This window comes from Danio aesculapii, chromosome 7 (assembly GCF_903798145.1).
Source record: "Danio aesculapii chromosome 7, fDanAes4.1, whole genome shotgun sequence".
Taxonomy (NCBI): Eukaryota; Metazoa; Chordata; class Actinopteri; order Cypriniformes; family Danionidae; genus Danio; species Danio aesculapii.
Window position 1 is genome coordinate 29,837,916 of NC_079441.1, and position 12,591 is coordinate 29,850,506.

General features: G+C 36.9%; 1 protein-coding gene across 1 annotated transcript in view; it reads left to right on the forward strand.

The window, feature by feature from the left end:
* fam189a1 (family with sequence similarity 189 member A1) overlaps positions 1–12,353 on the forward strand; it is a 209,511-nt gene extending 197,158 nt beyond the window's left edge. Inside the window, exons 9-12 of the mRNA XM_056461590.1 lie at positions 2,374–3,021; positions 9,154–9,219; positions 9,325–9,647; positions 11,648–12,353. Of these exons, the coding sequence (XP_056317565.1) occupies positions 2,374–3,021; positions 9,154–9,219; positions 9,325–9,647; positions 11,648–11,863 (1,253 nt within the window). The 3' untranslated portion in view covers positions 11,864–12,353. The remainder of the gene's footprint in view (positions 1–2,373; positions 3,022–9,153; positions 9,220–9,324; positions 9,648–11,647) is intronic.
* The last annotated feature ends 238 nt before the right edge of the window (positions 12,354–12,591 follow it).

Genomic DNA, 12,591 nt, shown 5'->3' on the forward strand with positions numbered 1-12,591 from the left:
ATCAAATTTGCAAAAACTTTTTTTATTTTCCAGTACACTACCTGACAGTCTTGTCTCCTTTCCAAGTTTAAGCAACAACAAATAGCATCTTGACTTCTAGTTGATCATTTGGTATCAGAAGTGGTAATATAAAAGCCAAAGGCCTCTAGATTACGCTTATTTTACCTAAATAAAATATGACCATGCCTTGATTTTTAATGATTTAATTAGGACAGTAAGGTCTGACTTTGCTAAGAAAAATATCTTGTTACTTAACAGAATAATGTACAGGATAGAATATAAAGTCATGGTGCAGTGAAAAAAAGAATTAATATTGTGTATGACTCCCATGAGCTTGGAGGACCGCATCCAAACATCTCTGCAATGACTCAAATAACTTATTAATAAAGTCATCTGGAATGGCAAAGAAAGCGTTCTTGCAGGACTCCCAGAGTTCATCAAGACTCTTTGGATTCATCTTCAATGCCTCCTCCTTCATCTTACCCGTGACATGCTCAATAATGGTTATGTCTGGTGTCTGGAATGGCCATTCCTGGAGCACCTTGACCTTCTTTGCTTTCAGGAAGTTTGATGTGGAGGCTGAAATATGTGAAGGAGCGCTATCCTGCTGAAGAATTTGCCCTCTCCTGTGGTTTGTAATGTAATGGGCAGCACAAATGTCTTGATACCTCAGGCTGTTGATGTTGCCATCCACTCTGCAGATCTTGCTCGCCTTCATACTGAATGTAACCCCAAACCATGATTTTTCCTTCACCAAACTTGATGATTTCTGTGAGAGTCTTGGGTCCATGCGGGTTCCAATTGGTCTTCTGCTGTATTTGTGAAGATTGAGAAGCAGTTCAACAGATGATTTATCAGAAAAATCTACTTTCTGCCACTTTTCCAAATGATTAACTAAAAGTCAAATTATTATTTGCTGTTCTCTTACAACTGGGATCCACAACAAGACTTTTGTCAGGTAGTGTACTGCGTTGCAGCTGTAAGGGTATCCAATGTGTAAAACATATGCCGAAATAGCTGGCGATTCATTCCGCTGTGGCGACCCCTGATAAATAAGAGACTAAGCTGAAGGAAAATTAATGAATAAGTAACCTTTCTTTGAAATAAAAAAAATTGGGTCACACTTTTTTTTTAAATAATTTTAACTATGAATAAATAACTGTGAGTTTGCCTCAATAAACTTTTTTTAAACTCAATATTTAAGTTTACTCGATATTTTTAGTTATTGAGGTATTAGTTAGGATTAGGTATGAGATTAGGAATGTGAAAGAAGATCATGCAGCAGTACTGTATACTATACTGTATACAGTACTTATTTAGTACTGTATAAGTACTATAACATAGCCATTACTTCAATAATAAGCCGCAGGTAATAAGACACTAGTTAATACTGAGAATTGATACTTAAAATGAAATGTTACCAATAATTTATAATAGTTGTGATGGAATCTTATTATAAAATGTTTGTTTTTTTCTTCAATACACATTGAAGAACACTTGTTGCCCAGATAAAAGCTAGCAGCTACAGCTACAGTTTTCTGCTGTAATGTTCAATAAATTTGGAGAAAACTTCTGAGATCTGAGACCGTTTTCCCATTAAGGACCTCTCCAGATTCTTCAAATTGTTCAAGTAATTATCTATAAATTGTTATGGATGGCAATAGCTATAGTTTTGTTTCAATGAAAGGTTTCATCTTTGTGATTTTTCATTTAATGGAAGATAAATAAATAAATTATTTCCTCATATCTGCTTAACAATTTTAGCTATATGCAACTATGTAATTCAGATTAAGGGGCACTACTGTATACCATATACTGTATATAGTTTGTAATGTAAATATTATATACAGTTAATACATTTGAATTTATTTATTTGACAAGGACTTACACAGCAATACGTTGATCTGTAAAAGGAAATATGTTTTTGTGCCAGGCTTTAGCAAAAACTGTAATTTTCCTCTTTCAATACCCTGACAGGTAGATCTTAAAACACTCCAAAAAAACAAACCTGTTACAACTTAAAATATACAGGCTCACTCACACAAATTACACACAAACAATCAAACACAAACATTTGCTTAGTGTGTACATATTTGTTTAGATAGGAGCCACAATTTGGACAGGCTTGAAAACATCTTGAAATTTATACATGTAATTATTCAGTTGAAAGTGTGTTCTTTCTAGAGGTTTTCTCTGATGCAAACCTTATAAGTGTTATTAAAGGAGGAGCAGCAGAATTTGGAATGATAATTACATATAATAAATACATTATTATGCATCAACAGACAAAAACACTCATTTACCTCCTCTGCCAGCCTTCAGTCATGTTCTGTATATAATAAAGACGTCACTGTATGCTCTCTGCCTCCTCAGCCTCTGTGGACAGTGCTTCCCTTATGGTGTCTGAGACCGCAGACGTCCCAGATCACAGTTGCTCCTCTGAAGACCTCTGTTCACTGGAGGTCCAGGGCTCAGATTCCTCACCGTATGGCACTCTGCGTATCGTCCCTACAGACGGCAGCTGCACAAGCCTGGAGCACAGCAACCATTCCTCCCTGCGGCTGCAGACCCCTCGACTGGACCACAGCGAGGACTCCAAACCCCACTCTCCACAATCATCCCCCGACGCTGTTAACCGAGCCGAGAAGGAGGAGATTACAAGTGCTAAACCGGTGTCTCGCATGCAGCACAGAGAACGAACCAATAAGAAGCTTACCCTTCTTTTCCCTGCGAGCGCCGTTTCCCAATGTGCTTCCAGCTCACCGGTGACCTCCAATTCTGGAGCGGCTTCAGCTGTGACCCCATCCCCATCTCCCACTGCTCCACTGCGGGGAACACGGCTCTGCTTCAGCGTCTGGTCTCCATCATCCTCTTCCTCACAACCCCACTCTACCTCTGCTCTCTGCAGTGCCAGCCAACGCGAGAGACCCCGCACCCTCCGCGCCACCAAAGGCTATCGGAAGCTGGCGAGGATTGTGCGTTCCACTAGTGAACCAATATCCTGTACTTCCATATCTAGAAGTACGTGAGTTATCCTTTTTTCTGTGAATGGTTGTACAATACTATACTATACTTTACTATACTATACTACACTATACTATACTATACTATACTATACTATACTATACTATACTACACTATATCCTATACTGTACTATACTATACTAGACTACACTATACTATGCTATACTATATTATACTATACTATTTACTACACTATACTATACTATATACTATACTATACTATACTATACTATATACTATACTGTACTATACTATACTCCACTACACTATACTATACTATATTATACTATTTACTACACTATACTATACTACACTACACTACACTATACACTATACACTATACTATACTACACTACACTACACTATACTATATACTACACTATACTATATACTATACTATACTATACTATACTACACTATACTATTTACTACGCTACACTATACTATATACTATACTACACTATACTATACTATACTATACTATACTATACTACATACTATACTACACTACACTATACTATACTATACTATACTGTACTATACCATACTATACTTTAACTATATACTATACTACACTACACTATACTATATACTATACTATACTATACTACACTATACCTATATATATATATATATATATATATATATATATATATATATATATATATATATATATATATATATATATATATATATATATATATATATATATATATATATACTATATATATTTTGAGCATCTCCAACAACAGGCTGATAAGCATGCAAGGTCAAAAAACACTTTTATTGTTTAATAAAAGACAAGTGTAATAATACGCATTTATTTTGCCTAATTATCCCAGCAACTCCCATATGATTCATTCAGCGATTCATTTGTTCTCAAACTCCTCCTTGGCACGAAGCTAATCTGTGCTGATTGGACTGATGATCAAAATCTGTTGTGATTGGTCGACTGCGTTCAGTGTGAGACAGAGAGAAATGCCCACTATGCCTATGAAGTAGCAGCCAGAGAGTATGTGAGAGCCCAATGCAGGAATACAATAAGGCAATGCAGTTAAACACACTAGCATTTTACTCTAACGTTACTATTAACGCTAACCCCAAGTAATAACAATGACACACATTCAGTATTAATCCACACAGTGGCAAAAAAATTAACCGTGTCGCATCTGTGAGAAACAGCTGACGCTGGCCATAGCAACAAACAGCAGAGGATCACGAGTTCAGGAAGTCATTTAAATCAGGAAAAGGAAGAAGCACGGATCGCGTTTTCAATGGGGTTTTTTACACAATATGTGAAATAACCCCATAAAGATTTAACCTGAGAGATACAGTACAAGCACTGATCTATAATAGACGAATTACCAACCCACGTCACACAGGTTCCCGGTTGCAAAAAGAGACTGGTTGCAATAGCAAACATGTTGTGCAGTAGGATGCCAAATTCGAAGCTTAACTTAACTTAAAGCTTAACTTTTAGCATACACCACACTGCTTTTAATGCCAACCGCAGACGTCTTTGGCTAAAAGGGAGCTGAATGGAGTGACGACCTAATTAAAAATAAAAAAAATAAAAAACTCTGCAGTTCCCATGTTATATCAGGTAAGTTCAGGCTATGCTGAATCATACACATTACTGGTTTTTGATTGCAGCAATGATTTCAGCAAAAACAGTTAAATATGGTGCATTAAACTGCGGACATTGAATGCTTAGAATGAAACGTGAAAGTGTAAGTTCACATACCCTGCCGTACAGGTGCAGCTCACTGTCAGAGTGCAGTTGCTTTGCTTGTTGATGATTACCCAGGCCTTGTACAGCTCCGTCTTTTTTCCATGTCTTTGGCTAGGCAGAACCTCGGTTTTTAGCACTACATAGTTTTGAATCTGGTAATTATGGAACATTATTTCTTGCACATGACCACACAGAACAACATTGTTGGCATCCAAAGACTTATAGGCCTTTAACTTCTCTCTTGTAAAGTCACTTGGAGTTCCATTTGTCAATTTCAGTCTACAGACAGTAAGTATTCGGCATGTTCGCATCAGTGATAAGCAGTCTAAATAGTCTCGGTCATTGTGTGTAAAGATTTTGGACATCATTTTAAACACGTTTAATGCTTTTTAATCAACTAAATTGGCCATAGTGCATGAGTGTGTGTGTCAATATTAGAGTGTATGAGTGTTTTTTCAGTGCTTGGTTACGGCTGGAAGAACATCCGCTGCGTAAAACATATGCCAGAATAGTTGGTGGTTCATTCTGTTGCGACCCCTAATGAATAAGGGACTAAGCCGAAGGAGAAAGAATGATTCTATTATAATACATAACAAGATACAGTTTTTTGAAAAATGCTGTAATATTGTATCTATTAACTAGGTAGGGTAGGAATAAAACGCTGTGGAAATGAACAGCTACCAGTTTTCAACATACTTCAAATTACTTATTTTGTGTTCAACATAAACTTGCTTTGAACAGGTAAAGGGTGAGTAAATAATGACAGAAATGTCGTTGCTGTGTGAACAATCCCTTTAACAGAATCCTGGCTTAACTTTTATTGCTTGACAGTGTACATTTGTAAACCACAGGTTGAACATCTTGTTTGCAGTGTCACTATCATTGATTGAACAAACACAGTGTGTGATGTGTTTACACAGTGGCTTGTTTTACTGTTGTCTCACTTGGGTTTATATGAATGCAATAAATTCATCAATTAGTTGTTTCTTACCTGAAATATCATCCACATTTTAAAATAGAACGTAATACCTGGAAGTTAACATTATTTTTATGCTTATCATTGTCATAGCCCATTATGAAGCTGAATAAATGAATACAAAATTGACAAAGCACAAACACAAAAGCTGCTCAACTGAAAATAATGACAATATTATTATATATTTTGGTAAAAACAGTAATACGGCAAATAGTATTTCAATATATTATTCAATTTAATTCATGTTTATTTATATAGTGCTTTTACAATGTAGATTGTGTCAAAGCAGCTTAAGCAGCTTAAAGCAGATGTTCTGGTAAATTGAAACTGTCAGTCCAGTTTTCAGAGTTAAAGTTCTGTTTAGTTCAGTTCAGTGTGGTTTAAATTTCACTGCTGAAAGTCCTGAATCAATATCTATCAATGCACAGCTCCACAGATGCCAAATATGACTATAATTATAATGAATTATGGATGTATTATATACATAAGGTATTTATAAGTTTTTTCCTCAACCGATATTTTCTGTCAATCTGCGTTTGCCATTTTGAGTTTCTCCCACATTCTAAAATAAAATGCAACACCTGAAGGTAATATGTGATATGAATGTAGGTCAGTGCTGCTCTGTTTATTATTGGTTGAACTGACTTACATTCAAACACCACATCATTTCACTTTCATGCAGGAGTAACATCGCATAGGTGGGGTTTGTGCTGTCTCTGAACAGAGATTCATTGACCAGTCATTCATTCAAACAGTGCAAACCCCCTTTTGAAACTGGTAAAAGTCTTAAGCTTAGTACAGAAAAACTGGCTTTAAAAAACATTTACTCACCCTCACTTGTTTCATACTTAAATGTATTTCTTTATTCTATTGAACACAGTAGAACAGGGTGTCCGCGGGGTCTTAAAAAGTCTTAAAATGTCTTAAATTTCAAAAACACATTTTTAGGCATTAAAAAGTATAATGAAAAGTATCATTAAAAAGTCAAATATTGTCTTGTAAGTCTTAAATAATTTTAAATAGGTCTTCATTTTCCTTTGTTTATGTAAAGATATCCAATCCAAAACACATCCAATCACCAACAACACATCTCAATAAAACCTTTAGAAAAACTACTCATAACTAATATTATTTATGTAATCCGTTGTTTGAACATTTAGTCTTTAAAGAGTTTTTTTTAAGTTATGTTGAACAAAAATGTATGCATAACTAAGATCTGCTTGTTTTGATACATTATTTCAAATATGTGGTGAAGAGAGGACTAATTAGATTTATTTTCTGCTGGGCCATTAAAAAATCCTTAGTGTCTAGCCCTATATAAGTGTGAAATCTCATTCTTCGCTGCCTTAAAAAGGTCTTTAAATGTCTTAAATTTGACTCGGTGAAACCTGCAGAAACCCTGAAGAAGAGATTTTAAAGAAAGTGGTTAACTAGACAGTTGGCTTCCATAGTATCTCTTTTCTTAAAATGGTAGTCGCTATTGCTACTGTAGCAATTTGATTATCCATAATCTTTAGAGAGGTTTTTTTTGTTGAACACAAAGGGAGATATACTGAAGAATGTTGGAAAAATGCAGCCATTGACTTACATAATTTATTTTTTATGATAGTCAGAGGCTGTTGCTACTGTAATTCTTTGGTGGTTACCCATAATTGTTAGTGTTTTTGTTTGCTTATTTTCTGTTGAACCCAAAGGAAGATATACTGAGTTGCAAAAAGCAGCCATTGACTTCCATGAAATATTTTGTTCCCACTATAAATGTCAGCGGTTGCTTTTTTCCAACATTCTTCTGTTTTACATTCAGAATAAATGTATTTTACATTTTAAATGTTTGGTGAACTATACACTCACCGGCCACTTTATTAGATACTAGTACACTGTTGGATCCTCTTTTGCCATCAGAACAGCCTCAGTTTCCTGTTCTTAGCTGACAGGAGAGGCTCCCGGTGTGATCTTCTGCTGCTGTAGCCCATCCGCTTCAAGGTTTGCCATGTTGTGCGTTCAGAGATGCTCTTCTGCATGCCTTGGTTGTAACGAGTGGTTATTTGAGTTACTGTTGCCTTTCTATCATCTCGAACCAGTCTGGCCATTCTCCTCTGACCTCTGGCATCAACAAGGCATTTGCGCCCACAGAATTGCCGCTCACTGGATATTTTCACTTTTTTTTACCATTCTTTGTAAACCATAGAGATGATTGTGCGTGAAAATCCCAGTAGATCAGCAGTTTCTGAAATTCATGCTCATTCTGATTCTCGGTTTTAACTGCAGCAGATCCTCTTGACCATGTCCGCATGCCTAAATGCATTTAGTTGCTGCCATGTGATTGGCTGATTAGAAATTTGTGTTAACGAGCAGTTGGACAGGTGTACCTAATAATGTGGCCGGTGAGTGACCCTTAAAAGGCACCTATGGTGAAAAATCTACTTTTCAAGCTGTTTGGACAGACATATGTGCATGTATGGTGTATTGACTGTCATATTGGGGTGATATAAACACACCCAGTCCTTTTTTTTTTCAAATTTAACAACATAAAAACTCCCAAAAAAATTGACAACCAATATTGATTGACAGCTGCGGGTATTAACATGTGCCGGTAGTCACGTGTATAATCATATAAACAAGACCAGACGTGCACAAAGCAACCGGGAATAAAAGGTGTGTTCAGTTCGTTAGGATCATCAATCATCATCAAATGTGATCAAGAGTGAGTTTTCAAGTTTAAAATGTTTTAAAACAGAGCACGTGTGTAATGAATTACAGCGATTTAGCTTAGCTTTACTTCATCAGCAGAGCCGCATCTCAGAACAATTATAAAGGAAGATGCTTCAGTCCCGCTTTGTGGACGTTAAATCAGGTTTATTTTGTACATTAATATAACAGATATCCATACAGCAGTGGATATTAACCCGTATCCTGTCACATATGCGTTCAAAAAGAGTGCAAAGCTAAATGGGCGCTCTGTCTGTCTGTCTGTGTGTGTGCGCAATAAATACTCATTGGTAAAGTTCTTACTGTAGTATTTCTCACAAACGCTACATGAGATCTGCTTCCTTTATGTCTGTCTGTTGTCTGGCGCTGCTGAGGGAGGAGATTAAGGCACGCAGAAAGGCACGTAGAAACGGTGGGCGGGGAGGACTAGTCTTAAAGGACACCAAAACCGCCACCCAGTGTAAAAATGTATAAATAGGAATTTAATAAAAGGTATAATAAAAATCTGATGTGTGTTTTGAGCTGAAACTTTACAGAAACATTCTGGAGACGCAAAACACTTATATTAAATCTAAAAAATAGGGCTAACCTAGGTGCCCTTTAATCTCAATGTAAACACATATAATGAGTTGCTAGTTGTAGTTAGACAAAATCCAAGAGCATTGCAAATAATCATATTGACTCATTACTGAGCATGTGATTTGACTTTTAGGTGACCGTTCTGCTCCTGCTTCTACCCATCCACCTGAAGACTCTCCACAGACTCCCTGTGATCAAGGTTGCAGCTCTTGTTATTTCAGTTTCGTGTAGCACCACATTATTCAATAGGGTGTGGCTGTTTAATCTCATTGTTAGAATAAATACAATGCTCTTGTTTTGGCAGCATGTATGGAGCTCTCACAGGGCAGCCGGCAGCCTTCTACTAAACACAGCAGCCAAGTGGGCAAAAAGCAGAAGGACGGCGGAAAGGTGGACTTGCAACTCAAAGCTCACATCCCTCACTCAACGTCTACAGAACGGCCGCAATCTCTCGCTGACCTCAAAACCTACAAAGACACCAAAGTGCTGGTGGCCAAGTTCCTGGAGCACTCGAGCTGCAGTCTACCTCCAGAGGTCCAGCAGGTGGTCAACAGCATCAAATGTGTTATTAAATCTGATGAGAAACACATGGACGAGGCCATATTCAGTGCCAGTATCATTGATCAGGTGAATATGGCATTTTTTATATGAACACATCTAGTATTTGGCTGTATCATTTCAAACTATATGCTTGGAAGTGAATAGATGTACATAATTTTATTTAAAGGAATAATTTACCCCAAACTAAAACATACTCACTATTTACTCGCCCTCAAGTGGTTATAACCTTTTATGAGTTTCTTAAAGATATAACACTAAAGATATTGTGAAAATAGACGAAAACCTGTAACCATTTACTCAAAGTTGGAAAAACATATGATGGAAGTCAATAGTTACAGGTTTCCTGCTTTCTTCAGAATATCTTCTCTTGTGTTCAGCTGAAGAAAGAAAGTCAAACAGGTTTTGAACAAGAAAAGGGAGAGTAAAGGATGACAGAATTTTCATTTTTGGGGAAATAATTTTTTTGATTTATTATTGTATTTTTCAGATTAGGTCACCTTTTATTATCTGAAATGTGCTGTGACTTATAATCCATTTAATGCTATTCACCTTAAGAAAGCAAAGACACATAAGTGTTTGTAAAATGAATTCCCCACATACCGCTACTGTAGTTTCCTTTTTGCTTGTATGTAATGCAGGTCACTAAATTTATACTTTTATTTGTCATTCCATTTTTGGTTCCGATTACTGTTCATTTTTAATGACTGAACATGAGGTGAAGTGAATAAAAACAATGTTTTTTTTTTATTAAAATTTATTCATTCATTTATTTTATTTTCAGCTTAGTCCCTTTATTATTCTGGGGTCGCCACAGTGGAATGAACCGCCAATTTATCCAGCACGTTTCACGCAGCAGATGCCCTTCCATCTGCAACCCATCACTGGGAAACATCCATACACACTCATTCACACACATACACTACGGCCAGTTTAGCCTTCCTAATTCACCTATACCACATGTTTTTGGACTTGTGGGGGAAACCGGAGCACCCGGAGAAAACCCACGGGGAGAACATGCAAATTCCACACAGAAACGCCAGGGGCTCAAACCAGCAACCTTCTTGCTGTGAGGCGATTCAGCTACCCACTGCGCCACCGTGCTCCCCATTTGATTAAAATATAATTATTATTTTCTTTTACTTATTTGTAGAAACCACATTTCATTTTTGTAATTGTGCATATTGATTTAAATATTATGTGTAGAAATCAAGGTGAGTTAACCTACCTGATATTACAGAAGCCAGTATTACAAGTTTCCGTGATCTGCCTTTTTTTGAGAAGGCAAACACATACACAATCGTAATGAATGGCACAAGCCAAGCAACAAAAGTGTCCAGTAGTAAGAGTTTATTATGGATAAAACACAAGAAAATGTGAAAAAATTCAATCATCAGTCATTTACATTAGGAAGGGATGAGATTTCAGAAAAAACAGTAGGGTGTTTGCTCTAGAATTATCACAGGTGTTGTGTGAGAATAAGAACCATAAAGGGGATTTCAAAGCAATGCCATAGTGGAACCTTCTAGATTTGCCAAAGAACCTTCTAGAGAAAAGTCTTCAAAATGTTCTTCATGATGTGAAGATCTCCCTGCGTCGCGTGGGTTTCCTCCGGGTGCTCCGGTTTCCCCCACAGTCCAAAGACATGCGGTAGAGGTGAATTGGGTAGACTAAATTGTCTGTAGTGTATGAGTGTGGATGAGTGTGTGTGGATGTTTCCCAGGAATGGGTTGCGGATAAAAACGTGCTGGATAAGTTGGCGGTTCATTCCGCTGTGGCAACCCTGGATTAATAAAGGGACTAAGTCTAAAAGAAAATGAATGAATGAATAATGTGAAGAACCACTGATGCCAGTAAAATCATAATAATTAATAATATAATAAAAATGCCAAGGAAAGTTTAGTTTAGTTGAAGTCCATCACTTTTGTGGAAACATAACCTTGCATTCAAATGCATGAGCATATTTTGACCCACCACAACATATCTTCCTGAAAAGAAGGTATTAGAAAGTGAAAAATCACAACTGAATTAAACTGCCGTTCTTTCCTTTGCTTATATCCTTCACACAGTTGATGACACAGTCGCAGAAGATCATGGGCAGCCCAAGGAAACATGCTCACGGAGACCTGCATTTACAGAGCTGCGGAGCTTTGAGTTCCCCATCATCATCCCTGCGCCGTCCAGCCCGAGTATCCAGTCAAACAGATGCCCCTGCCACCCTGGGTCATCAATCTCCAACCCAGCCTCAAAGCCTCATCAGTGTATGCAGAGAAACCACTCTTTGACCCTCTGGACTATAAACGTCCTCTGAATATGTGCCAAGGCCAAGTCCTAACCCTCATCAGCAGAACACTGTAGCTCTTAAAAACAACAACAGTGAGTTAACATAGAGTTAACACCCTCTCATGTGCTTAAATTAAAGATATTTGAAAGATACAATACAGAAACACCAGTGTGTTTACCTGCAGGGGTATATATTTTTACTTTATTGTCAGAAAAAAGGTCAATATTTGTTAAAAGTGTTGCTACTGTGCTAAATAAGAGAATGGGTCTGTTTTGGACCGTAGATGATCAAATGGATTTACCTCTTCATGAACCCTTTTGTTTTTTGGATGAGAAATAACATTTAAATACACAGCTTCTGCAAACATCATGTGAAATATTGGACATACTTTGTCATTGTGTGCCACTGCGGGACAGAGACCTTCATGAAGCTGGATTATTCGACTTACCTCAGTGTGTAATTATTATTTTCTGTGTTGCAAAATAAAAATGTGTCTGTTTGTAATTTCTTTCGCTATATATTGCTGTTTTAACCTTGTCAGGTCATTATGTGCGATTGGCTTACATAAGCACAGCTTTGTCAGGTCTTGAGAATTAGTGCACACTTACACTTTTTCTAACGTGCTCTTAAAGGGAAAGTTCACTCAGAAATTATAAGAACTGACTATTCACTCTGAATTGATTTCACACCTTTATGACTATATTTGTTCTGGTGAACACAAAAGAAGAT